Source organism: Emys orbicularis, chromosome 4, assembly GCF_028017835.1.
Source record: "Emys orbicularis isolate rEmyOrb1 chromosome 4, rEmyOrb1.hap1, whole genome shotgun sequence".
NCBI classification, from domain to species: Eukaryota; Metazoa; Chordata; order Testudines; family Emydidae; genus Emys; species Emys orbicularis.
In genome coordinates this window covers 22,164,835-22,192,714 of record NC_088686.1, presented here as the reverse complement: position 1 = coordinate 22,192,714, position 27,880 = coordinate 22,164,835, and the positions used below count along the sequence as shown (strand labels likewise).

At 44.4% G+C, this 27,880-nt stretch overlaps 1 protein-coding gene across 1 annotated transcript in view; it reads right to left on the bottom strand.

Moving 5' to 3' along the window:
* The window catches only part of CDC42BPB (CDC42 binding protein kinase beta), a 122,964-nt gene extending 119,687 nt beyond the window's left edge, over positions 1-3,277 (bottom strand). Inside the window, exon 1 of the mRNA XM_065404075.1 lies at positions 3,100-3,277. Coding sequence (XP_065260147.1) covers positions 3,100-3,277 — 178 coding nt within the window. The remainder of the gene's footprint in view (positions 1-3,099) is intronic.
* Between the last annotated feature and the right edge of the window lie 24,603 nt (positions 3,278-27,880).

The following is a 27,880-nucleotide window of genomic DNA, read 5'->3' as shown; positions in this document are numbered from 1 at the left end:
GTGAGGAGATGAGCAGAAGCTTTTGGCACAGACAATCAGGAAGCAGCAATCAGAGTTCCAGGGAGAGAGCAGCTATAAGCTCCAGTGTTAGGGACTCAGCAGCTTCTGTAAAGTTCTGCAATTCTGAGATGCTCATCCACTGTAAGGAGCTGTGGCCAGCCTGGTGGAGTAGATAGGGTAATTCACATTGTTCTACTGCCCCAGGAACATGAGCTCCCTTGTGCCAGGTTTAGGAAGGGTAGCTCCTCCCCCCGTCCCCCACCTCAAACATCTTTGCTTCCTCCATATCCCTACAAGCCATAGGAAATACTGAGATAAATCCCGGTCTGTCCTTCCATGCCCAAAGCCTCCTTTCACTTGTCAAATTAAGAACCTATGAAAATCCATAAACAAAAGTTTCCCTTAGAAGTGGTTAAGTTAGGCTTTGTCTACACTAGAAACTGAACAAAAGTTTTGTCGTTCAGAGGTGTGGAAAATAAACCATACTCCAACGACAAAAAAGTTTTGCTGATAAAAAGCGCCAGTGTGAACAGGACTTTGTCTGCAGAAGAGCTCTCCTGCTGACAAAGCTACTGCCGCTCGTTGGGGGTGGAAGTTTTTTTGTTGGCAGAAGAGCTCTCTCCTGCTGACAAACAGCGGCTACACTGTGTGCCTTTTAGTGGCATGGCTGTAGTGGCACAGCTGTGTCACTAAAAGGTGTGTAGTGTAGACATAACCTTAGGTTATGTGTAATATCCCCCAGGTTAAAACCCAAACAAAGAAATGCCAGTTATAGGTCCCCTCTTACACAGCACATTTCCTTTGACAGTGACACACTCCATGTTGTCAGAAGGAAGTTCCTTCTGTCTCCAACTGACAAGGAGACACATTGATCTCCCTCAAAGTAGAACTACAACCTAATACTTCCCCCACAAACATGACAGGTTACGTTCAACTTGTGCACATCAACCTTGAATATTTGCTAATACTGAGGCTGTAATTAAGATTTTGCATTCTACCACAAGGAAGATGTGTATCGTGCGTTGTGTTTCTTTATTAGTTGGAGGCAGAAGCAAGTTCCTATTGATGAGGAGTCCATCAGTGGAAATATGCTGTGAGGGTATTAGGGTACAGATAAAAGGTGCCCCATAATTGGCATTTATTTGCTTTATAAGGCTTGCACAGTTGGGGGAGAACATATTAATCAACCTGGATCATCTTTAAAGGTAGTTTTTTGTATATGGAATATAAAATATACAGAACTACGTTTTTAGACGTTTCCTTTTCAAACTGTTTTGATTATAAACTTTTATCCCTACTTATAAATCCTATAGCACCAGATGGCAGCTTACATGCATTATTAAACAGTTACTCTGTTACATTAAGATGGCCTACAGTTATTGATTTGATAGTACCACAACGCAACAAATACGCTGCTGTTATTACTAGCCATACTTCACATCAAGCCAGAAAGCTTTTCATATTTATTCCATGAGTATGATGCATAAGAATAGGAGAACCAATTTTACAAGAAGTAACAGATTAGTCTCATTAACACACTGGATGACAATATGGTGGTTGCCCAATAAGAGATAATCACCAAAGAACTATAGAGAAAGTACCTTATCCTCCAGAAATCAGCCTGCCCTAACCTCTCTTCTCAATCTCAGGGCCAGACTATAAACAGTCTGTTACAATCATATTCGGTAACTTGTCTGCATGTAAATTCAAAAACTGAAATGATCATACACAATTGGTTACAAGAATATGGAAACAGAATCCACTTTGCAGATGACATACAAAAAGCTCCCACTACAAAACAAATGAGCAATGCACCCATTGCTGCAGACTTGCAAAGCAGATGCAATAAAGTGGTTAATTATTCAGTTGACAATCACACTACTGACATCAACAGAAGACTGCAGGAAGCGAATCCCCTTAGTTTGTTAGCATATAACAAAGAGTGGTGGTCCCCACACAGAAATTAAGGAGAACCAACTATCCCAATATTGTAGAGCACTAGTCTAATATTAAGGCATTTATTAAGATAAAGGAGTTGACTTCCTTACAACCCCCTCCCCAAGGAAATCCTTTTTTTAAAAAAGTGTTTCTTTAAAAATCCACTTCACATGTGTGTGACAAAGAGGATAATGCAAGGCGCCCATGGTCTTGCAAGTGTTACTTCCCCCACAGTTTTTTATCCCATGAAGAAAGTTAGTCACCTTCACCAGTCAGTATTATTTATTTCAACAACCCAAACAGGTCAGCTACCATCACCAATTTAACATAAATCAGGGCAGTAGTTCCAATCCAGTCTGACAACGCTATGCCAAATGACTACCTATAAATAAAATTCCTAACGTAGTCAGGCACCTTTACAAGAAAAAGGTTTTACTCTATGTGCCACCACCTGCACCTGCCTTTCCTTTGTCAGTAGGACTGTGGATTTTCTGCGTTTAGGTTGCTTAGTACACCATGAAACTAACACAAATAATGCTACTATCACAGGGATTGTCTGGAATTGCCCCTTTCCTTCAGATGTGTGCTCAGACTAAAAAGTGCACCCTAAATGTCAAGTGCCCTCCCCACAAAACACCCCCCCCCCCCGCCGCCCTTCAACTGATTATAACAAATCCGCCACAAACAGGGCACAAAGCCTTGCTAAATAAACAATTTCCTGGCATGCCCCTGCTGCCCCCACCCTTTCCAGGTAGGCACCGGATTAGCCTGACATTTCAGGCTAAGCCAAGCAGGGTTTCAGGCCAAGGGCACTCCGGGGCCACTCCTTTTACTCACTGCCAGGCGGTTCTTTTGGAAAGAAGGCAGAGCTGGGAGGCGGTGGTTACGGGGCTTCAAGGGTCACATCCTGGCGGCTAGGGTGTTACCAAAGGAGGCGTCACACCCAGTGGGCGGCCTCTCCTCTCCATGCAAAGCCCGGGGTTTAACCCCGGGGCGTGGGGGGATGACTAGTCGGCGCTGCCCCCCCCCCCCCCCAGCCAGCTCTCACTGGTCCAGGGCTGCTCCCAGCTCCGGGGCTTTCCTCCCCGTCCCGCCGGGAGGTGTCCGAACCGCCCTCACCGGCGATCCCTCCATCGCCCGCCCTCCCCCGACAGGCCTCACCCCACTCGAGGAAGTCGGAGACATATCGGTCCCTGCGGAGCGGCGAGTCGCGGCTGCACTCGGTGTAGAGCCCGACAATCAGGTCCAGCAGGGTCTCCACGCTCAGCGCGCTCTCGTTGCGCCGCGGCCCGTCCAGCAGCAGCTGCTCCAGCATCTTCAGCCGCACCTTGGCCGACATGGTGCCGCCGGGCGGAGCCGGGGCGAGCCGGCCCGGGCAGGGGGACGGGGATGGGGACGTGCAGAGGCCCGAGGCGCCGCCGCTTCAGTGTCCCCGCGGCAGCGGCAGCACCATCCGCTCCGCGGCACTCGGCTCGGCGGCCCGGACCCGGCAGCGGCGGGGTCTCCTCCTCCCCCTCACGCCAACATCTTGGGAGCCCCCCCGGGGGCCGGGCAACTGCTTCCACGGGTTCTGCCCCAGGCCCGGCTGGTCCATTGACCGGTCCGCCCGGACCCGGCCTCCTGCGCCCGCCCGGCCGCCGCGCCCGGCTTCTCTCAGCGCCCTGGAGTCCGCTACGGGGAACGGGGGTCCGCCGCGGCTGCTCCGCCTAACGGGTCCGGAGGCCTCAGGTAGCCCGGGGCAGCGGCGACTCTTCAGCGGTGGCGAACACGGCTCTGTCCGGAGGAGGCACCAAGCGGCCCCAGCCGGGACCCAGAGCTACGCCCACCACGCTAGCGTCCCCACGCACAGACGTGCGGGGCGGAGCGAAGCCGTACTGAGGAGTATTGGGGAAAGCCGCTTGCCGTAGTGTGAAATGAGGAAGGGCAGCTATCAAGTGTCTTTGGAATGAATTCCGCAGATTCGTCACCCGTGAGCGGAGGCGAAACAATTCGTTCCCTGGCAATGGAGGGGAAGTGGAGACTTTGGCGTCTCCTCAGCAGATTCGCATCGGCTCCTCCCTTCTTTCTGATCTGCCTCTAGGAAAATTGCGGCAGCTGCTTTGGGGGGTTTCAGGTAGGGCCAGTGGGTGAGGTAACCCCAGGGCAGGTGTGGGACCGCTGCGTTTCACTGCAGCCGCCCATGCAGAGCGCAGCCCCCAGGGCAGGGCACAGACAGAGCCGTGCGCAGTGGGAGGGGTTGGCTGAGCTGGTCAATAAGGCAGCCCCGGAGCCGTCAGGTCAGGGGCCGGAGGCCCTTCACACGCGATGGAGCAGCGCTTCGGGGCCCGGGACGGACCTCTCAGAGTAGGGTTACTCTGTTATGATTTGAAATGCATCTGGGGGTCACTCCATCCCCAGACCACCGCCCAAGCTTTAGTAATGGTCCATCACCGGGGGGAGGGGGAGTGCTACACTGTGATGAAAGGTAATGTAGTGGTAGCCAAGCTAATACAATAAGTTGTCAAAAAAGAACATACAGGGTATTTTATTTAACCCAGAACAAATGGAACTGGATTCCACCTACTTACAAAAACATTAAATAGATGAATATATAATAAAGTATGTATAAGGGATTGAATATATATATATATACACACACTCTCTCTCTCTCTCTAACTTACTATTAAGTGTACTTAACTACATATATTTCTCTAAATGAAGAAAGATATCTATACCTATCTCAGTCTGCACAGGCTATTATAGGGTTGTTTATTATATCTAGTTCAAAGTTCCCCTTTCCCCAAATATCTCACTGGGTACTATCTACTACCCAAGTCAATCTCTGAGCCACAAGCACCTCTCATAACTTCCTGAAGGAGAGGGACTCAGCCCCAGTGATGCTTGCTTGTGGTAGTACACATTAGACCAGACCCACTGGAACGGCAGTACTTTGGGTGCTCCTGTTCTGCATCTCTGGGTCAACATGAATCAATGATAGGAGATTACTAGAACTAATGCTCAGGAACAAACACGCTGATACTCAAGAACATGCCATCAAACATAGACTGACTTGACTAGCCGGCTTTAAACTAAGGGACCCTCATCTGCATGTCTGTCTGTCCTGCTCAATCTCCATCTCTCAACTTACTCTTGACTTCCCTCTGTTCCTCTGGCTGCCCTCTCTCACTCTCGCTGTTTCTCTGCGTTAACTCACAGACTCTCAGTTTCTCTCTCTCAAATTCCACAATGCCTGCATCTGTCAGTCAACTGTCTCCCCTCTTCTCCTCCAACTGTCACTTCCCCTCACTTAGAGGGGAAAAATGAGTGCTTTCACCCTGAACACACCATAAATCCGATGTCCCCATACAGCATGGAGTATTACATACTGGAAGCGATCGCCAGGCATCATGGCCACTTAGGGTCGAATGGAGTATGACATGTTGGAAGTTCTTGTTTTAGGGGACATTGCCCCTCAGGCATAATGTCTTTTCTAGGACGCAATCACTGTGGGCCATGGATTGTGATAACATGCTGGAGCTGTTAGTTGGTTCCATGGATTGTGACCACATAGAGACACTGTCTGGCATGTTGGGACCTGTTATCTCCATGACCTACTCCGATCCAGATGTAGAACTGTATGCTGGTACCTGTCAGCTGTATGCACTGATACCACTTAGCAAGTGTGGTCTCAGTCTCAGACCACAACTTGTCTAGTGGTCAAACTGATTATACTAAAAATCTGCACTTCTAATGTGTAGGGAAGCTACTACGGAGTGTCTCTACCTTTGTTGTCCCATTCCCTTGCAAAAAACATTTTACACAGAATATAGAGGTATTTTTTATCATTCTAACTCTCCATTACGTCCTGGTTATAGAGAGATCACTCTCCCTAAAGCTGCTAACTCTATTGTCACATCTGGCTGTAGTGCCCTAAGCATTTTAACTGTCAGAATTGGCTTACTACTGCTGCTGAACTTGAATGGAGCTCTTGGCATTTTCCACTTGTTACTTCTGTTGTAGATCTTCCTTGGAATGAGTTGATCAGAACAAAGGGTTAAGAAGGGCAGGGGTTGAAAGACATTGAAATAGGATCCATCCTTCCACTTCTTGTCCGCTGCTGCAGGTGAAGGAAATTTCAGCCTCCCTCAGCAGAAAAGAAGGCGTACAGGGAACTGCAATTGGATGCAGTAATACGTACCCATTATTTGTAAATTGTGTCTGCCTCGTGTTATTGATGACTCCAAAATCAAGGGGTCCAATTCTTTTGGACCCATGTACACCACTTTCACTATGACACTTTTCAGACTTACCTGAGGTGTTTGGGTTACAGGAACTCCATTGACTTCAGTAGTTACTTCTGGCTTACTACAGTCTGAGTGGAGAATCAGGTCTAAGACTTGAAAAGATGGAGGATGGGCCAAAAGATAATAGTGGAGCACATGTCAGACCAGCACACCTAAGGTCATTTATTAGAGTGGGGATACTGTAGCTGCTCCATGAGAAGTTAGATTTAAAACACACACACACACACACACACACACACACACACACACAGGGATAAGAGTTTTGTATTTTTCAGATAGTGCTGGGTTTTGACACTAAGGACTGCAGGTACAAAAAAACCTACCTAGTTTACAAATGACATCCTATGTACACATTCAAACACATTTTTAAGCTTGACTTTGTAGTTTAAGGTATACTGATTCTGTTACGCATGTGTGCCAATTCCACATACAAAAAATAGACGTGATTTGGCTAAAATAAATGAAATGAGGCATCTTACGTGTTATTTCTCCTGTTACATATTTCGGTGGAAGAGTACTAAATTAGCTGCTATTACCCAAGAAAGACACAGGCCTTGTCTACACTACTGGGGAAAGTCAATCTAAGCTACGCAATTTGAGTTACGTTAGTAACGTAACTCAAGTCGACATAGCTTAGATCTACTTACCGCAGGGTCCACACTATGCTAGGTTGATAGGCGACGCTGTCCCGTTGGACTCCCCTTACTCTTCTTGTTCCGGTGGAGTACCAGTCGACAGGAGAGCAATCTGTGGTCGATTTAGTGGGTCTTCACTAGACCCGCTAAATCAACCCCCGGTGCATCAATCATCGCAGCATGGATCCTCTGGTAAGTGTAGGCAAGCCCTTACAGTCACCCTGGATAGTTCTCTGAAAACTTCAGCTCGTTGCACAGCAGCAGTCAAAAAGGCTAACAGTAGGTTAGGAACTTTTAGGAAAGGGATAGAAAATAAGACAAAATATCATAATGCCACTATATAAATCCATGGTACACCCACACCTTGAATATTGTATGTGGTTCTGGTCATCCCATCTCCAAAAGGAGATAGTGGAACTAGAAAAGTTTCAGAGAAGGGCAACAAATATGATTGAGAGTATGGAACGGCTTCTGTATGAGGAGAGACTAAAAAGATTAGGGCTATTCAGCTTAGAAGAGGGATGACAGGGGAGATATGATAGAGGTCTATAAAAACACTTTTCCCCGCCCCCCCACACACAATTCCTGATATTTACCCTTTCACACAATACAAAAAATACAGGGTCTTCCAATGATATTAATAGGCAGCAGGTTTAATATGAAAAAGAGGAAGTCCTTTTTCCACACAACATACAATTAACCTGTGGAACTCATTGCCATGGGAGGTTGTGATGGCCAAAACTATAATTGGGTTCAAAAAAGAAATAGATAAGTTCACCAGTGGCTGCTAGCCAAGATGGTCAGGGATGCAACCCCGTGCGTGGGGAAGCCCTAAGCTTCTGACTACCAGAAGCCGGGAGAGGAAGACAGGTAGATCACTTCATGATTGCCTTGTTCTGTACACTCCTCCTTAAGCTCTGGGATGGGGCCACTGTCAGAAACGGGATACTGAGCAAGATGGACCATGCTCTGACCCAGTATGGCAGCTCTTATGTTCTAACCCCCCCCCCCTTTTATTGTTTTTTTCTTACTGAATCTTTAAAATTCTCTTTTATTTCAGATCTAATGCAAGCAGAGGGGTTCTCGATCATGTTTTCTGTAATTGTCCTTGACTTGCAAAACTGTCAACATAAATCCTTATAGCTACTGTAAAGGTCTTTCAAATTCAATCCAACTCAGGCCTCTGCTTTTTGTTCTTGGTTGTACTCCATGTAACTTGGTAACCAGTAAAGAGAGAAATTCTGATGGCAACAGGAAATAGCTGTGTCACCACTTTGTGACTTTATGAAAATCCACTCTCAGATCAGTTTTGGATTTAGGAGAATACAGTACAGAAATGGGAGAGACTATGGCAGACTGAGATTACAAATGTATTTTGTATCCTCTCTACCCTACCCTTTCATGCTAAAAGGGAAAGAATAGGGGTGCTGCAGGCTTCTCCTCAGTGACAGAGTCCCTCCATATAAAGGTAATTCTTAAAAGCAGAAGAAATTGGGTTTGTGCCCTATTATGCTTCTCTATGATGTATACAGAGAAACAGATGTTTATTTTTACTTCTGCTTGTTTTTACATTAAAAATATTAATGGAAGACTATGAATTGGAGAAACTAACAGATGCATGAGGTTTAAAAAAACCCAAGCAAGTGAAACATTTAGTTGAGGGGAGAAGTGACTGACTTAGGAGAAAAAACTATTTTTTTAAGGTCCAACTTCCCCTCCCTTTTTGAATTAGGGTCTGAGAAAGTTCCAACTCTGAATCCAAGTCATCTAAAGAATCCTCCAGCTAATGCAGGGAAGACAAGACTTCACCTCTCTGATATTTTGAAGCAAAATAAAAATAAAGACTGTTGAGTTATTTATGATAATTAAAACAGACATTCAGGCCTTCTTTATATATAAAATAAACGCAACTAAAGGCATAACCCATATATTTCCTTTGCAGGTCATCTTGAAAAGATTACTGTAAAAATTTGTACTGCCTCCATCCATCCTTTAAGTCCCACTCCAAAAAAAAAAAAAGAACCCACCACTTATGGATGTGCTTAACTTTATGGACTGAGTCACTGCATCGTGTAAGCCAGCTCTTGTAACTGGTCTAATCAACATAACATTAAAACACCTGCAGCACCCGGTGAGCCATCTACACTAAGAATTCTGCCATTGCTATCACCATTGGAGCTGAGCTGGTGATAACACTAGTGGGAAATTCTTAGAAAATGTCCCTAGTGTAAACAGGGCCTCCATGGCTTCAGTAGGGATGGTGGATGTTAGAACTCTGCTTCTCTGTCCAAGAAACTGTCTGTTCCAGCTTCCAACTGACGTGCTGCTTTAGGAAGGGAATCTCCCAAGTGTTTTTGCCTTTGTACATGATGATAAATCAAACAGCTTCTGAGGAAGGGAAGTTTCTCAGAGAGGAAGTGGGAGGGACTAAGGAATCTGTTCATGTGTTTTCCAGTTTTAAATAAATGCTTCCTTATAACCATGACAAGGACACAGGCAAAAATCACTTGGAAAACTAACGCCTATTAAGTGCATTTGCTAGCAGTGTTTATACTTTGTTCCAGTAAATAACCTGAATATATATTTCACAAAGTTTAACTTGAAAAGTTTGAAGTGAAAGTTAAAGTAAAGTCCTCATAGGGCAGTCCAGGGATATCCTCCCCTGGGAAATATTTTGAATGTTTCTGTCATTACATATTATGACAGAAATGTTCAAAATATTTCCATATTTTTCTATTATATATTATTTAGTTTTTAGATGTATTTGTATTAAGCCCCAGAGGTCTGTCCCCCTCTGGCAGGTTTGTTAGCAGAATCCAGAGAACAAATGAACTCCATCAGAGGCAGAGAAATCATCCAACCTTGCCCTTGAATGTGGTAACAGAACTTCCAGAATGGCTTGAGTCCCTCCAGCACAATGCAGTGGCTCCACCAAGCTTCCTCTCAAACTGTATCTTCTCCAAAAGATTTGTGTTAGTTTAAAATCCCCCATGAAATGTTGGAGCCTAGCTCCCTGCTGTTCGCTCAGCAACCTTCCAATGTCATTGATCCAACTGTTCCATGGCTGCAGGCAGCTCTAACATAAGGACCACAAGATTGATCACTTCAAATTTAACTTACTCCATTAACATTTGAAGAACAGCATTAACCAAGAAGGACAGTTGCTGCCATGAAATCCATTATGGAACTGTCATAGAGCAACCTTGCCTAATTTCCCCCTTTCAAAGTCCCCAGAAAATCCACTGCAGGGTTTCTTGCTTAAATAACACCCCTCCTTGGCACCAGTTTATTACCAAAACACAGTTTATTGAATCCCCTACAAAAGTCCCAGCGTCATACATATGTTGGATTCTCCAGTTCATAGGCTTCCATTAATTTTTAATGTAAAAACAAGCAGATGTAAAAATAAACCTCTCTGTTTCTCTTTATAGCTCAGAGAAGCATAATAGGGCACAAACCCAATTTCTTCTGCTTTGCAGGTCACTTTTAAGAATTACCTTTATATGGCTGGACTTCATCACTGAGGAAAAGCCTCCATTTCCCAAACCAAGTGCAGGAAACTCCTGCTCTTCCCAGCAGGCATCTCCATCAGCCTCTCTGCTGGGAGTCCTTCCAGACCACACCTAGGCTCCTTGTTGGTCCTCTTCTGTCCCTCTGCCAGGACAGCCAGCCCAACCCTAACAAGTGAGGTGCAACCCTACTCTGCCCAGTAGGCATCCCTACAGCCTGTGCTGGGAGTTCATCTCACTGCCCGGGCCCTCACACTGTTCCTTGGGGTCCAACTCTCCAGCATGATGTCAGCAGGTAAGTCCTTCCAGGGCTTCCCATTCTTTCAGCCCTCTCTAGCCCTCAGTTCTGGCTCCCTGGCTTAGAGCCAGCAGGCACCTCCCTCTACTGCTGCTTCTACCGCCACCACTGCAGCTATCTTCAGTCCTCTCAAACCCTCTAGCCCTAGCTCTATGGCTTGGGGAAGCCAGCTAGGAATCCTTTCTTGTTGCTCTCCTTGCATTCAGCCTTCCCCCAGGAAACACTTTCTGGCTCTAGCAACTCTCACCTGCCCTTCCTGACTGACCAGGCAGCACTGATTCACCAGCTCTCTCCCCTTAGATTCTCCCCTGGATAACACTCAAATGCTGCCCAGTCCTTTTAATTGGCCAAATGGAAGTGCATGTGATGACACAGGTGAGCTGAACCTACTTCACTTACTGTGGCTGGCCCCATATGACAGGAACCACCTGGCTTTTCTAGAATTTGACTTAAAATGAACTTTTTCAGTGATGGGAGAAATGGTGTTTCATATTTAAGCCATTTCTTTTAAGATGAGATGGTCATTGTGATGTTTAGATTACACAACTGCTTCACTTACCCCATTTCCAGTTCTGTTCATTCCAGCGAGTCCACCATGCCTTGGGAAAAAACTTTGGTTCAGCTGATCTAGTGTGTTCAGATGGGTGACACTGGTGAAATGCTGCCTGTTAGCAAAACAAAAAGGAACTCTGGTGTATATGTGCTACTTGGTGGTTCATCAGCTAGGGTAGCAAGTGCGACTCTGAAGCAGAGCTGTGGAGGAGACATAAAAAAAAAAAAGAGACTGATACTTGTTGATAATTACAGACATCCTACAATGGCACCACCAGCCCTTAATATCCGTATTTGATATTCACTCAGTTAATAGTACTGCATTATGGCAACTTAATAGCTGCCAGACTCAGTAAAATCAATCCTAGTCTAAAGTGAAAAGTGCCACATTGCTAGAGGGGATTTTTATGCACATGATTTGGTGCGGTACCAAAATCTTTAATTTGTTTTTCTATTTTTCTGAGCATGGTGCTTTGGCTTATCAGAGATTAAAACGGCAGTGTGTGTGTAGCAAAGAATTAAAAGGAGAGAGTTAGCTGATACTTATGAAAAAAACAGATATGAACCTTCCTCATTTCTGTTCTCCAATCTGCAGCAGTATTAGTTGTTCTGGGATGTTGGGGATAGTGGATATTAATATAAAATATTAGGAACATGTTGTGTTTTAGGGGGAAGAGACTGGAGATGAAAGCATTATATGCCCAATCCTTCTCCTATTGAGTCACTGAAAAAACTGCCACTGACTTCAGTGGGAGAGCGGTCCCAAGTTGTTTAGCACAACAAGATCTAACTCGGCTGCAGGAAGAAAAATTAGTTTGCTTTAAAAATAAAAGTATTTTTTGCATTAGGAGTCATGCTACTTTATTAACAAAAATATTCACTCTCTATAGCAAAGTATTCTAGCATTTTGCAAGATGTTTGTTTAGAATAAGATGTTCCTCGATTTGTATCCTTTTTTCTCCCCACAACAGAGAACACAGATAAGCATTTAACCCTAATGATAAGCTTACATCAGAAATGGTTCCAGTATGTTACTAAGGTACTCTTAAGTTCCGTCAGCATCCTGGAAAATTGAATTGTATTTTGGCCAAAAAGCAATGGGAGACACTGAAAATCAGTATTAGTTGTTCAATAGTGAACTGGCAAATGGCCATCTATTATTGCTTAAGGCACTTAAACTCATTATGAAGTTACAGGAAATGCAGCAGTGGGACCTGTTTGCAATGTTGTTGTAGCCATGTTACTCCCAGAATATTAGAGAAACAAGGTGGGTGAGGTAATAGCTTTTTGTGGGCCAACTTCTGTGGGTAAAAGAGACAAGCCGTCAGGCTCCATCAAGCTCTTTGCTTCAGGTCTGGGAAAGGTAATCAGAGTGTCACAGCTAAATATAAGGTGGAACAGACAATTAAGCATAAGGAGTTACATTGCAAGAAACCATTCAAAATGAGTTGGTAATTAACATATGTGCAGTCATAGGAAAAAAGGAGAGTTACTTGGATACAGACTGTTGTAATGAGACCTAAAACCAGTGTCTAGCAGAGTCATTCAAGACGTACTTGGATAATAGAATAACTGAATTGAGTTCATCTTCAAAAAAATCCATGCAAGGCTATTCATCATATTGCCTGCTTTTCAGGAACACTTTTAGATAGATCAGTGTTTCCTCCAGAAATAATATGATTTATTCCACACAGTGGACAAAGACAGCTTGCTTTCTACTTATTTATATTAAATGAAGTTTTCACATAGGGATGGATTCGGATCTCAGGTGCAAAAATTGTGTACGTGGAGGAACGCCATTAGGTTCGATCTGGATTTACATTGATGCTACTGAGATCAGAATCTGGCACATACAATCTAGTTTAAGTTCCATCAAGGTACTAGGTTTCACTCTATCACGTCGCTAATTGTATATAATATATACAAATGCTCATACCTTAAATACCATTGACAACAAAATCCATGCTCCTATCTGTATTCATCACATAATTTATTTTGTATTCCTTTTTGCACAGCATTATGCACTATTTAATAAAGGCCTGGTCTACACTGGGGGGGGGGGGTGTTCGACCTAAGATACGCAACTTCAGCTACGAGAATAGCGTAGCTGAAGTCAACGTATCTTAGTTTGACTTACCTCGCGTCCTCACGGCGCGGGATCGACTGCCGCCGCTCCCCCGTCGACTCTGCTTCCGCCTCTCACCGCGGTGGAGTTCCGGAGTCGACGGCAGAGCGATCGGGGATCGATTTATCGTGTCTACACTAGATGCGATAAATCGATCCCCAATAGATCGATCACTACCCGCCGGATTGGCGGGTAGTGAAGACGTACTGAGTTGTATTAATGTTTTGTGCATTTTTACCTGAGCTACAATTCAGGAAATTAAAATAGTCATTTGCTATTTGGAATTTGAACTTCTCAGATGAGACAAAATGAAATGTTGGAACAAATTAATCCCTTATGTAAATTGCTACAACTTCTATTGAAGCCACTTATGCCAGGGATGAATTTGTCCCATTATGCTGTGTTTATTCACACCTTTTCATCAATGTTACACTTTCAATGGAAAAAGATGTAGTAGTGATTAGGCTATAAACACCACTCAATCTAGCAAATGTCATTCATCTCAGGCTATTTGCATACCTGAGAGAATGGAGTCAGAATATCAGAAAGGTCCCAAGCAAGATCAGATCACAAGCAAGAATGAGCTGTAAGGAGTCGCAAGATGGGAGTAAGTTCATACAGAGCACTCCTTCCCTGATGCATGAGCGTTTATATAATAAACATGTAATTTACCATGAGGCAGTTGACATTATTGTTTATCACGTGGTTCTGTGTTTGTGTGAGCTATTTATTGGATTGCAGCAGGGGATGGGAACTTCTCTGTGAGCAAAAATGATGACATTTCAAATGCTATAGATGCAAAACTGACTGCACAATGACACACAGCTGGACAACCCAGAAAAGCACAACAAAACTTTGGGTGGGTGAATAGTACCTGAGAAGAAGATTAAGGGCTAATTAGTCTGCTTCTTCTGCCTTGAAGTTAATCGGGGGCAGATCCGCAGCTGGTGTAAATGGTCACAGCTCCATTGACGTTCATAGCAAATAGCACAGTCCCTTGATGTCAATAGTCAAACTCCCAGAGGCAGATCTTCAGCTGGTCTAAATTGTGATACCTCCAGCGAAGTCCACCTACCCCTGGGAGTTTTGCTATTGAGGTCAAAGGGAGCAGAGCAAGGTCTAAAACTTAACTTAAGGATGGCCAGGAGACCCAAAGATAGGTTTTGGTAAAGCAGCCATCTTTATTACAGTTTTTATGGCTGTGTTTTAGATAAGGCTGTCTCTTGTCTATTAAAGTGCAGCATACCTCAGAGTAATTTGCCCTTTGGATGTAAAAACCTGCACTGGCATAAAGTATGTAAAGCAGGAGGGGTTAGGCTATTTCAATTGTTACTTTATTTAATGTAGCCTAGCCCTAGAATAGCCTATGGTAACATTGGGTAGCTTATGGTAACATGATAAAGAAACAAATCCATGTGGCTAATTTTAATAAGTCCTTGCTCTGAACCTTAGAAACAGTTGCAGTTTGTAAGGGGAAAGGCAAAATGTTGAGAGCAGCATTAGGTTCAAGCAGAATCTCAGACTTCTTCCAATTTCAGCTGTTCATGGTCAGACTAGAAATCTGAGGTCACCTCTGGCAAAAGTGCTGTGAATATAGGGATTTATTACTCTATGCATGATTCCTCTCTGTTCATGTTGGACCAAGTCCTCCCTCCTCTGCAGGGCCTGAGGAAAAAACTTTGTGCAGGGATGGAGGTGATGATATCCTCCAGCCCGGCCACGGAGCTAGAGAACCAGTTCAGCCATTCCACTTGCAGCCCATGCATGGAATATCTTCCGGCGCCCAATACCACAGTGAGGAGAGCACTAAACTGGCCAGTGGATCGATGTTGTCAGGAATCCACTAGCCACACCTCTGCACCTATCCCACCTCCAAATTCTCTGTCCTTGAATGGTGGAGGAAACCCCATCAAAGAACAGCACCAGCAAGAGGTGCAGCCCTCCCTGCGTGAGTTCACTTCAGCCCACATCTCCTGCACAGAAAAGCCACATTGTGCTCCTGGGGGAATTCTGCACCACTGCACATGTGCAGAATTTATGTCCCCCGCAGATTTCTTTGCTTCCCCGCAGACAAATGACTTTTTGACGGGGAAACAAAGGAAAGCCACAAGAGCAGTCATACGACCCTCTCCAGCAATACGTTTTGGGTACCCAGGGCAGCTGGCAGACAGGTAAATCACTGTGGGGCAGGGGGTGGGACTGGGAAAGACTGGTGGCTCCTATCCTGTGGCAGGCCGAACTGCTAGTCCTGGCTGGGCTGGGGAGGACAGGACTTCCTCTTCCCCTGCACTGCATCCAGAGTCAGGTCAGACCCACCCCCAGATTTCTCCCCGAGCTGCAGGAAGCTCTGCAAATCCTCTCCCATCCTGCTTCCTGCACCCATCACTCCTCAGCTGCAGTGGGAGGGATCCCTGTACAGGGAGCTGCTCCCACATCTGCGCAACCCCCATGCATCCAGACCCCCTCATACCCAGATCCTCCTGCTGAGCCTCCCCACCCCGATGAGCCCCACTGACCGTGCACCTAAACTACCCAGACAAGCCACTGCACCCAGCTCCCCACCCCACCGAGCCCCAACCAGCTGCGCCTGGATCCCCACCCCATTGAGCCCCACTCCCCCAGCATCTGGACCCTCCCCCGAGCCCCTCACACTCAGATCCCTCTGCCAAGCTCTATCCCCCCCACACACCCAGATCCCCCTGCTGAACCCCAGACACCTTCACTGGGACCCCCCTGCAGAGTCCCATTACCGTTGCACCCAGAAACACCCCCCCAAACTCCCCCACCAGATCCCCCACTGAGCCGCCCGCACCCAGATTGCTCCACAAAGAACTCTCTTCAACCCACACCTGAATCCCCCCACACTAAGCCCCTCCACACTTGGATCCTGCCTTACTGAGCCTGCCTGCCCACACCTGGTGCACCTGGGATAAAGAGGCAGGGCCCTGGGGTGTTTCTGGGGCAGGCCCAGTCCTTGCACTGTGTGAGGGTTCAATGCAGCATCACTGCTGAGTTCATGTCCGGGGGCGGGGGGAGAAGGAAGCTGCACAGTGATCTCCTACTTCTGTGCAGACAGTGGCCTGTGCTCCCCAATGCCATGCTGCAGCCTCCACATTTATGTGACAAATAAAGTTTGCAGAATTTTAAAATACTGTGCACAGAATTTTTAATTTGTTGGCACAGAATGCCATCAGGATGCCTGCATTTGCTGCAACAGCATGCAAGAGCGGGGGTGGCAGGGCAGGATTTAGCGCAGTACAAACAAAATGAACTGGTGCAGCAAAGATTTGGAATTTTATCCTTAAAGTTTGTCATGGGGACAGCCCACTGTGCTGAATCTGCATTGTGAGCAACTCAGATGGTACAGTGTCTGCATTTGCCAAATGTGTTCTATAGCTATGGTCATATATTTATTTTCCCCTATTTTTTTATTTTTTTTTTATAGTCACACCCTAGGCTGGGGGGCTCAACGATTATCTGACTAGGACTTCCAAATACTTGGTAGTGCATCGCATGACTGTGTCATTCTCAGTTTGGTGTCACAACATGATTTACATTAGTCATCTACATTAAAGCACATTTCCCATTAACTGGCTTAGTCACGCTGAGAAATACCTTACTCCAGAAGTATTCCCACTGATTTCCTACGACCCCAGGTTAAGGTTTGTGGAGTAGACACTTACCAAACCATCTGTTTACTTGTACACTGAATACATTTGACATGACAGCAAACACGAAAACACCACAATGCAATTTTTCCAGCTGCTTTTCAGTATAGAGCTGTCTTTTTTTAAACAGTTCAGCTTCCTCTAAATATGGTTGCATTTTTCTTTATTATTTTCTATAGCTCCAGTCTTGGCATTATCAACAAACTTTGGTAATTCCACTTGATACTCTTATCCCAATCATTTAAATAAACACTAGACAGTAAAAACAATAAAAGTCTTAATGTTCCAACAAGTTTCTGTGATGTCTATTATATAAAATCCTGACTAGTGTGGAGAATGTAAATAAGGAAGTGTTATTTACTCCTTCTCATAACACAAGAACTAGGGATCACCAAATGACATTAATAGGCAGCAGTTTAAAACAAACAAAAAGAAGTACTTCTTCACACAACGCACAGTCAACCTGCACAACTTGTTGCCAGATGTTGTTGTGAAGGTCGAAAGTATAACTGGGTTCAAAAAAGAACTAGATAAGTTCACAGAGAATAGGTCCAATGGCTATTAGCCAAGATAATCAGGGACACAACCCCATGCTTTGGGTATCCCTAAGCCGGGACATAGGGGATGGATCACTCAATAATTGTCCTGTTCTGTTCATTCCCTCTGAAGCATCTGGCATTGGCCACTGTTGGAAGATGGACCATTGGTCTGACCCAGCATAGCCATTCTTATGGTCTCAAAAACTCTCTCATATTGATTACTGCATATTTCAGAAATAACTCACTTTATTCCACCTAATGCACATTTAAGAACATAAGAACGGCCATACTGGGTCAGACCAAAGGTCCATCTAGCCCAGTATCCTGTCTTCTGACAGTGGCCAATGCCAGGTGCCCCAGAGGGAATGAACAGAACAGGTAATCATCAAGTGATCCATCCCGTCGCCCATTCTCAGCTTCTGGCAAACAGAGGCTAGGGACACCATCCTTGCCCATCCTGGCTAATAGCCATTGATGGACCTATCCTCCATGAATTTATCTAGTTCTTTTTTGAACTCTTATAATCTTGGCCTTCACAACATCCTCTGGCAAGGAGTTCCACAGGTTGACTGTGCGTTGTGTGGGAAAAAAATACTTCCTTTTGTTTGTTTTAAACCTGCTGCCTATTAATTTCATTTGGTGACCCCTAGTTCTTGTGTTATGAGAAGGAGTAAATAACACTTCCTTATTTACTTTCTCCACACTAGTCAGGATTTTATAGACCTCTATCATATCCCCCCTTAGTCGTCCTTTTTCCAAGCTGAAAAGTCACAGCCTTATTAATCGCTACTCACACGGAAACCGTTCCATACCCCTAATAATTTTTGTTGCCCTTTTCTGAACCTTTTCCAATTCCAATATATCTTTTTTGAGATGTGGCGACCACATCTGCACACAGTATTCAAGATATGGGTGTACCATGGATTTATATAGCGACAATATGATATTTTCTGTCTTATTATCTATCCCTTTCTTAATGATTCCCATTTCTTAATTATTCCCTTTTTCCAGATCATTTATGAATATGTTGAATAGGACTGGAGCCAGTACAGACCCCTGGGGGACACCACTATTTACCTCTCCCCATTCTGAAAACTGACCATTTATTCCTACCCTTTGTTTCTTATCTTTTAACCAGTTACCAATCCATGAGAGAACCTTCCCTCTTATCCCATGACTGCTTACTTTGCTTAAGAGCCTTTGGTGAGGGACCTTGTCAAAGGCATTCTGAAAATCTAAATACCCTATATCCACTGGATCCCCCTTGTCCACATGCTTGTTGACCCCCTCAAAGAATTCTAGTAGATTGGTGAGGCATGATTTCCCTTTACAAAAACCATGTTTACTATACCCCAACAAATTATGTCCATCTATATGTCTGACAATTTTGTTCTTTACTATAGTTTCAACCAGTTTGCCCGGTACTGAAGTCAGGCTTACCAGCCTGTAATTGCTGGGGTCACCTCTGGAGCCCTTTTTAAAAATTGGTGTCACATTAGCTATCCTCCAGTCATTTGGTACAGAAGCTGATTTAAATGATAGGTTACATACCGCAGTTAGTAGTTCTGCAATTTAACATTTGAGTTCCTTCAGAACTCTTGGGTGAATACCATCTGGTCCTGGTGACTTATTACTGTCTAGTTTATCAATTTGTTCCAAAACCTCCTCTAATGACACCTCAATCTGGGACAGTTCCTCAGATTTGTCACCTAAAAAGAATGCCTCAGTTTGGGAATCTCTCTCACATCCTCAAATACGAAGACCAATGCAAAGAATTCATTTAGTTTCTCCGCAATGGCTTTATTGTCCTTGAGTGCTCCTTTAAGCATCTCGATTATCCAGTGGCCCCACTGGTTGTTTAGCAGGCTTCCTGCTTCTTATGTACAAAATATCAAAAAATTTTGATATTACTTTTTGAGTCTTTGGCTAGCTGTTCTTCAAATTCTTTTTTGTCCGTCCTAATTATATTTTTACATTTCATTTGCCATAGTTTATGCTCCTTTCTATTTTCCTCACTAGGATTTAGCTTCCACTTTTCAAAGGATGCTTTTTGCCTCTCACTGCTTCTTTTACTTTGTTGTTTAGCCACAGTGGCTCTTTTTTGGTTCTCTTACTGTGTTTTTTAATTTGGGAGTATACATTTAAGTGGAGCCTCTATTAGGTGTCTTTAAAAAGTTTCCATGCAGCTTGTAGGGATTTTACTTTTGGTGCTGTACCTTTTAATTTTAACAGTGTAGTTCCCCTTTCTGAAATTAAATGCTACAGTGTTGAGCCGCTGTGGTGTTTTCTCCACCACAGGGACGTTAAGTTTAATTATATTATGGTGACTATTACCAAGCGGGCCAACTATATTCACCTCTTGGACCTGATCCTGTGCTCCACTTAGGACTAAATCAAGCATTGCCTCTCCTCTTGTGGGTTCCAGGACTTGCTGCTCCAAGGAGCAGCCATTTAAGGTGTCAAGAAACTTTCACTCTGAATCCTGTCCAGTCAATATGGGGATAGTTGAAATCCCCCATTATTATTGAGTTTTTTATTTTAATCTCCCTGAGCATTTCACAGTCACTATCACCATCCTGGTCAGGTGGTTGGTAATATATCCCTACCGCTATATTCTTATTATTTGTGCATGGAATTACTATCCATAAAGATTTTACAGTACAGTTTTGGTTCATTTAAGATTTTTACTTCATTTGATTCTACGCTTTATTTCACCTATAGTGCCACTCCCCCACCAGCACGACCTGTTCTGTCCTTCCAATATATTTTGTATCCTGGTATTACTGTGTCCCATTGATTATTCTCATTCCACCAAGTTTCTGGGATTGCTACTATATCAATGTCCTCATTTAATACTAGGCACTCTAGTTCACCCATCCGATTATTTAGACTTCTAGCATGGATATAAGCACTTTAAAAACTTCTCACTTTTTAGGTATCTCCCATTACATGATGTAATTGAATGAGACTTTTTTTCCATTTGACTGTTTCTCATCAGATCCTACCTGTATTTTATCATCTTCCATACTCTCCTCCTTACTATACTCTCCTCTGTACTTAGACCCATTTTTCTTTAGGAAACATTCTATCACTAAATTCTACATGATTGCTTCAAATATTTTCCACCTCTACAAATTCTACACTGACTTGTCTCTACTTGCAATGTCTTTTGCCTTTTTCTGGCACGCTAAACTAGATGATGTCCCAAGGACTAGAAAAGTCAAGACACTTTTTGCTTCTGTAATCATGCTACTCCCACCCCCGCACCCCAGCTGCTGAAGTGCTGGTGTACCCCAGGCTTTGTGCTGGTACAGTACCACTACTCAAGCAAACACAACAGGCATTTCAACTGTGAGGAAGGCTCTAGCACCTGGTGGGTTGCAAAAGGCACTTTGGCAAATTGCCTCCAACTGCCACATTCCTTCCTGTGTCCCACGACATCCTGCCTTCGTGATCTAGACTGCACCAATTGTCTTCCCAACTGCTACGGAGCTTTCCTCTGGCAATTTATATCCCCACCTGAGCAGAAGGAAAAGGGAAGCAGCAGATTCACCGTAGCCTATTCACCACATTTCAATAAAAAGAAAACTTATTTTAAAAATATATTTTCTTTTTATTCCTCTCATGCTATATGCCTGTCATACCAGTCAGTTTTGAAGTCACCACAAAAGAAATGCAAAAAAATTGTTGAAGGGCAATTTTAACAATAGAACGTATTCTTCAGTGAAATGAGGTAACAGCTACAGTAAAATCTTTGAATGTTAATTGTTTTTGTTGAATAAATATGGAACAGTTATCCCCAGTCAAACAAATTTCCCACAGATTCTTTGATAATCAAGTTGATGATTTTTTCTTCTAACAGAAGCAATATATTTAGGAAAGCAGTAAAATTCATTATGTCATGCTTTACAGTGAGGAGGCTATACAGTGAGGAGGATCCAAAACAGCTCAAGAGCAATTGAGCTGCAAGGCAAGGAGAACAATTTATATCTTATTTTCAGAAAGCTACACATTCAATTAACTAGCTGTTCTGAAACGGCTTTCACATTGTGGGACATAACTGGGGCTTCTAACTAGCACTTCCTGGCATTCTACGCATTCTAATATCCAATAAATTAGAGGCCTGTTTTCCTTATTTTGTCATGGGTAAGATCAGTTACCACCTACCCCAAGCAACAGATTTCTGGGTGATTACTGCACTTCTTGGGTGGTTAAATGTGTTTAGCCTTCAGCTTTGGGCTTTACTACACTAAGTGAGGTGTGTTACAACATGGCTGGCATGTTTAACGAGACAGTAGGATTCCTTCACTTGTTTTCTTGCTTCTGGAATAGCATTATATTCATGGCAACATCTCCTCCTCTAAACGAAGCTTTTTCAAAATACAGAAGAGTGCATCCAATCCAACGCTGCCTCTTGCAGTTTTTCTCTCATTTGTTGAGCAACAACCGTGTTTCGGCACAGTACAAAATGGCCTACACCCGAAAGAGCTTACAATCGAGTGGTCTGATCCTGAAAGGTGCTGAGTAGTAAGATTTCCACCCATAGCCAAACACGTGCTTTCCCTCAGGATGCCTTTTACCTCAGAGTAAGGAGAGCCACAAATAAACAAACAAAATTCTTCACAAGCAAGGGAGAATGTGCAAAATCTACCTCTAACAACCACCTGCCTGTGACTCCTCCTGCGGCAGACACCTGGACCTGACTTGCACTCCTGACCCTCAGCAGACAAGCAAGGAGATTTTACACTTATCAGGTAGTACATGGAATGCAGAATCATAACCTTGCCCCTACATGTACATAGACATCACACTGAGCACCCATAATTCCTTCTCAAGTCACTAACAGAAGTGTTCAGGAGATGTAGGTGCCCAGCAGTTCACAGGACCAGACCCAATGTTGACAATACTATGAAAATTATTAATTAATATAGTGCCTAGGTGCTTTAGTTATGGACCAGGACCCCCCTCTCTCCCTGCATTATGCTAGGCGCTGTACAAACACGGAACAAAACTGGTCCCTGCTCACAAGAGTTTATCTAGAATGCACCTACTGACCAGAAGGTGAATTTAGCACTGAGTGGTACAGTGGGGCAGATGTCTGATTCCCCCCACCCCTTTTTTTTCTTTTCTTTTTAAATAAGAATAGTAATGATTCCTTGTTTAGCAGCTCATAGTCACCAGGCTTCCTGGAAGCTGTGTATTTTAAGGAGGGGATGTAAGAACTGCATTGCTCTTCCCGGGTATCAGTGGAAGTCTCAGAAAGACTGATCTGTTCATTCATCATAAGTGGCACATCATTTTCTCCCTTCTGAGTCTGGATGCAAATCTATGTCTCTTCTTTTCTCTGGTGGCCTAGAGATCTAGTCTTCTCTTGATGTGAATGTTAATGGGAATTACTATATATGTGCATGTCAAGAGGAAAATAAAGGCCATACAAATCAGGGGCAACATGTGAAAAGTTGTGGTGAATGATTAAAATCTGGGAGCCCTGTAAAGAAACAGCAAGCAGAGAAAGCTAGAGCAAGTGATTTTGAGTAAACAGAATATTTTTTTTAAAAAACACTGTTAGTTCATTAAGGAACAACATGAGGCTGAAGAGGGACAGAGAATTTGTTATGCTGTTTCAACGACATGCTTGACCATGAGGAACACTTGAGAGAGGTTGGGGTGAGTGCATATATAATGGCTGAACCACACAGAAACTGACGTTCCACCCTCAGGGGGACAGTTGTCTATAGAAATGGGATATGAGCTAGAGGAACATATCTGGGGTTCCCCCTCAGTGACACTCTTTCTTGATTAAACAAAAGGAATTCATTCAATGAACACAGATAGTACTTAGTGGCAATGGTTGGGCAGCAGGTATGCTATGACTGCTGTTTACTAAGCTTACCTGAGCTGAATGAGGACCAAAGGGAGGGCAGGACAACAAGCCAGTGAACAGTTAGCTCTAAAGCTATTTCACTAATTAGAAAAATATATTGTTGTATAATTGTCTCACTGTTATCTTGTGCCCCCCATCTGTTTGCTGTATCCATCTGTTGTCCCTTGTCATATAATTAGACTGCAAGCTCTTTGGGGCACGGACCATCTTTTGTTATGTATGTGTATGGTGCCTAGCATTGTGGGGCCCTGATATAGGCATCTAGGTGCTATAGCCATACACATAAATAAGGGGAAATATGTTACACATGGCTTTGAATCCCAGTTAGTGCTCAACAAGCATTAACGTTAATGCGATACAGTATGTGAGAGAAACATGTTTAACAGAGACAGGGGCACTCCTTTTGCTCATGGCAAAGGCTTGAAAATTCATAGGGTAAGGAGCACCTCTTAACACATTAATAATTATTCACTGAGCTCTGACATTGTACAGAACATGATGAAATCCTGGCCCTGTTGTATTCAATGAGAGTTTTGCCATTGACTTCAATGGGACCAATATTTCATTCACAGATGGCATGAAGGATCACATTTTGTGTTCTGTTACAGTGGCATAAATCCAAAGGCTTGGATCTCAGGTCAGGAGGGTGTAGGGTGACCAGATGTCCCAGTTTTATAGGGACAGTTCCAATGTTTGGGTCTTTTTCTTATATAGGCTCCAATTCCCCACCCCCGTCCCGATTTTTCACATTTGCTGTCTGGTTACCCTAGGAGGGTGGGGGAGGCCATCACAACTCCCTCATTCTTTGGGTTAGGGCTAGGGCCAGGGCCAGGGCCAGCTTAGAGCAGCCCAGAGAACAGGGGAACCATAATCAGCTCCCTGATGCCCCTCCCTCCCTACCCCACCTTCTCTCCTAGGGGCTCTTCTATTTTATGCCAGCGGGGGCTATTGTTCCCCAGGACAATGAGGGACTGCAAGAGCACTCCACACTCTGGCCATACCCTGTGTGCTGGGAAGTGGGGGGAGCAGAAGAGGATGTGCTACAGGAGAAGATGGCATAGGCAATCCCCACATGGGAAGACACAGGGTCAGGAAAAGGAAATGGAGTTGAGCAGGAAAATGTGGCCCAGAGTAACTCCACTGAAGTCAATAGAGTTGATCTAGATTGACAGTGGTATAAGAACAGAACTTGGCCTCTAGCCCTAATCCCTGGACTATTTAATGGAAGAAGAGCAAATTCCACCCTTAACTCCCAGCCTCCTTTGGCAGAGCTGAATGAGGACCAAGGGGAGGACAGGACAACAAGCCAGTGAACAGTTGGCTCTAAAGCTATTTAGGCAATTAGAAAAATATACTGTTTGACGCTGGTGGAATGGGTGCATCTGGCTTTTACTGTTTAACAGGAATCATCTTTAGAGGCTAACATGGATTGTATTTTAAAAGTTGATGCTGCTGCTAAGATACTGAATTAAAACCCATATTTCTGGTTAGTCTGTAAATTAATACAGGGCTGCTCAACTCTATTTTATTCAAAGACCTATAGGTGAGAATTAGCTCTCAGGCAGAGACTGTTTCATTTACCATGTTTTGGGGAAGTCCTATGGCCTATGCTCTACAGGAGGTCAGAAGGGATGAATCGAATGGTCCCTTCTCACCTTAGAATCTCTGAACCATACTTAGATTGTAAGCTGTTCAGGGGATGGGCGGTCTTTTGGTCTGTGTCTGTACCGTGCCTACTATAATGGGCTCCTAGGCACTACTGCAATACAAATAATAATATGCTCCAGATTGAAAGTGGTGTGTTTTTTTAAAGCCGATATAAACCCTTCTCATCCCCCGCGCCCCTCCAAGTGTGTGTTGTCTTGATGACTACTTCTGTTCCCAATAGCTCTGAAAAGGCCCTGGTATCCTATGGAATAACTTATCCAATTATTAACTAAAAAAGAAAATAACATGTTTTGAATGCTATATTGCATGCTTACTTTGAAAAAATAACTGGAGTGCCCTCTAGTGACAGACAACCAAAAAGCAGGTCTGAGCCATACCGTATGCCAAGTAGAAATAATAGATCGGGGTTGGCAACTGGCAGCACGCGTGCCAAAGGCTGCACGCGAGCTGATTTTTAGTGGCACTCTGCTGCCAGCCAGGGTCCCGGCCGCCGGCCCCACTCAGCCCACTTCCTGCCTGTACGAACGGAACCCCAGACCGGCAGCCGGCTGAGCAGCTCAGCCCGCTGCTGGTCTGGGATTCTGGCCGCCAGCCCCCTGCCAGCCGGGGTACGGGCCACCGGCCCTCCTCAGCCCGCTGCAGGCCTGGGGTACCAGCAGCTGGTCTGGGGTTCTGCTCCTGGCCTCGGCCCAATGCTCTGCAGCCGCCCCCAGCTGTGGCCCACTGGCCCCAGCCTGGGGCAGTGAAGGGTGCAGACGGGACAAGAGGGGGCACAGCTCAGCACACCCCCACCTTAAAAATTGTTCCAGGTCCTGGTTTGCGTTTGACCTTGTGCATGCACTCTGTCGCCATTTCCCCCCTCCCCCCCCACTGAGAGTTGAGGGGAACATTTGACAAAATGGCAGCTCCTAAGAAAGCAAAGTTAGATGTCTGTTCATTTCAGAATTCTTGGACAGACATGTGGATTTATTCAAAAGAAGGACCGTGCTGTTTGTGCTTTCTGTTGTGAAAGTGTTTGTTGCACATCAGGTGTTCAACGACATTTTGAAACGAAGCACGAGAAAACCTTTCTTGACGAAGCAGACAAGACTGAATTGATCAAAAAGGCAGTAGCAGGATATGAGAAGCAAAGCAGTGTTTTTAAAAGCTTAAGTGTAAGTAAAAATCAAGCTACAGAAAGTAGTTACAAGATTGCACAGTGCATTGCAAAAAACAGAAAGCCATTTACAGATGGGGAATATATAAAAAGTTTCTCAGCAGTTTGGAAATTTTGTTCAATGATTTGCCAAATAAAGATACAATCATATCTAGAATAAAACTGCCTGTCTCTGCCAGAACAATTGAGAGACACATAAGCAAAATGGCAGAAAACATTAAGGAAAAGCAAACGGCTGTATTAAAAGACACAGCAGTGTTTAGCGCTGCAGTTGATATAAATGACGTTCCACTTTTGGCAGTTGTTGCAAAATATTGTGCTTCCAATGAAATCCAAGAGGAACTTTGTTGCCTAAAACCCCTGCATGGCACAACAAAGGGGGAAGATATACTGGAAAGCTTTGGCCTGGTCCACACTACCCCCCCACTTCGGACTAAGGTACGCAAATTCAGCTACGTTAATAACCGCGGGTCCAGACGCGGCAGGAAGGCTCCCCCGTCGATGCCGCGTACTCCTCTCGCTGAGCTGGAGTACCGGCGTCGACGGCGAGCACTTCCGGGATCGATCTGGGATCGATTTATCGCGTCTAGACAAGACGCGATAAATCGATCCCAGAACATCGATTGCCTGCCGTCGGACCCGGAGGTAAGTGTAGACGTACCCTTTGTAAACCATTTTGAAGAACGAGGAGTTGACATCAGAAAAATATTTTGTGCAACAGATGGTGCTCCTACCATGGTCGGAAAACAGAAGGGATTTGTAACATTATTTGAAGATCAAATTGGCCACCCGACAGTCAAATTTCACTATATCATCCATCAAGAAAACCTGTGTGCTAAAATTTCTAATTCAGAGCTTAATAATGTGATTAATACAGTGGTACAAATTGTGAATTTCCTTGTTGCTTGATCTGCTTTGACTCACAGACAGTTTCAAGCACTGCTAGAAGAGATGGACAGTGCTTATAACGACATTCCACTTCACAGCAACATTTGGTGGCTAAGTCGTGGCAAGGTTTTGGTGCGCTTTGTAAACTGTTTTGATGCAATCAAGGCCTTTTTGTCAGAAAAGGACAAAACTACCCCGAACTGGATGGTGACAAATGGCTGTGTAAGCTCATGTTTCTAACTGACATCACCGCTCACCTAAATGAACTCAACCTGACTCCAGGGTGAAGGGCAAACGGTTCTGGATCTTTACGAAGCTTGGAAGGCATTTGTTGTAAACTAGCAGTTTTTTCTCGGGATAGTCGAACTTCGACTTTCCATTACTTCCAACACATAAAAGAGCTACCAACACGTTGCACTGTCAGTGTCGATGAGATTGGAATGTACAGGCAAGAACTGGAATCAGAATTTTCTGACAGATTTCAAGATTTCCAGCAATTTGGCCCAATGTTTTCTTTTCTAATTAAGCCTGAAAAGTTCAACGAAAGTGACTTGGATTTGTCTGTATTTCAGTGGATGGGTGCTGAAGATTTCGAAATGCAGCTCAGTCAATTAAAAAGCTCAGAATTGTGGGCATCAAAGTTTGTTGATCTGTGGAGTGCACTTGAAGCTACGGAGAGAGATCATGGGCCCTCTATTCTGACCTGCTGGACGTCCCTGCCAGTGAAATTTAACTGT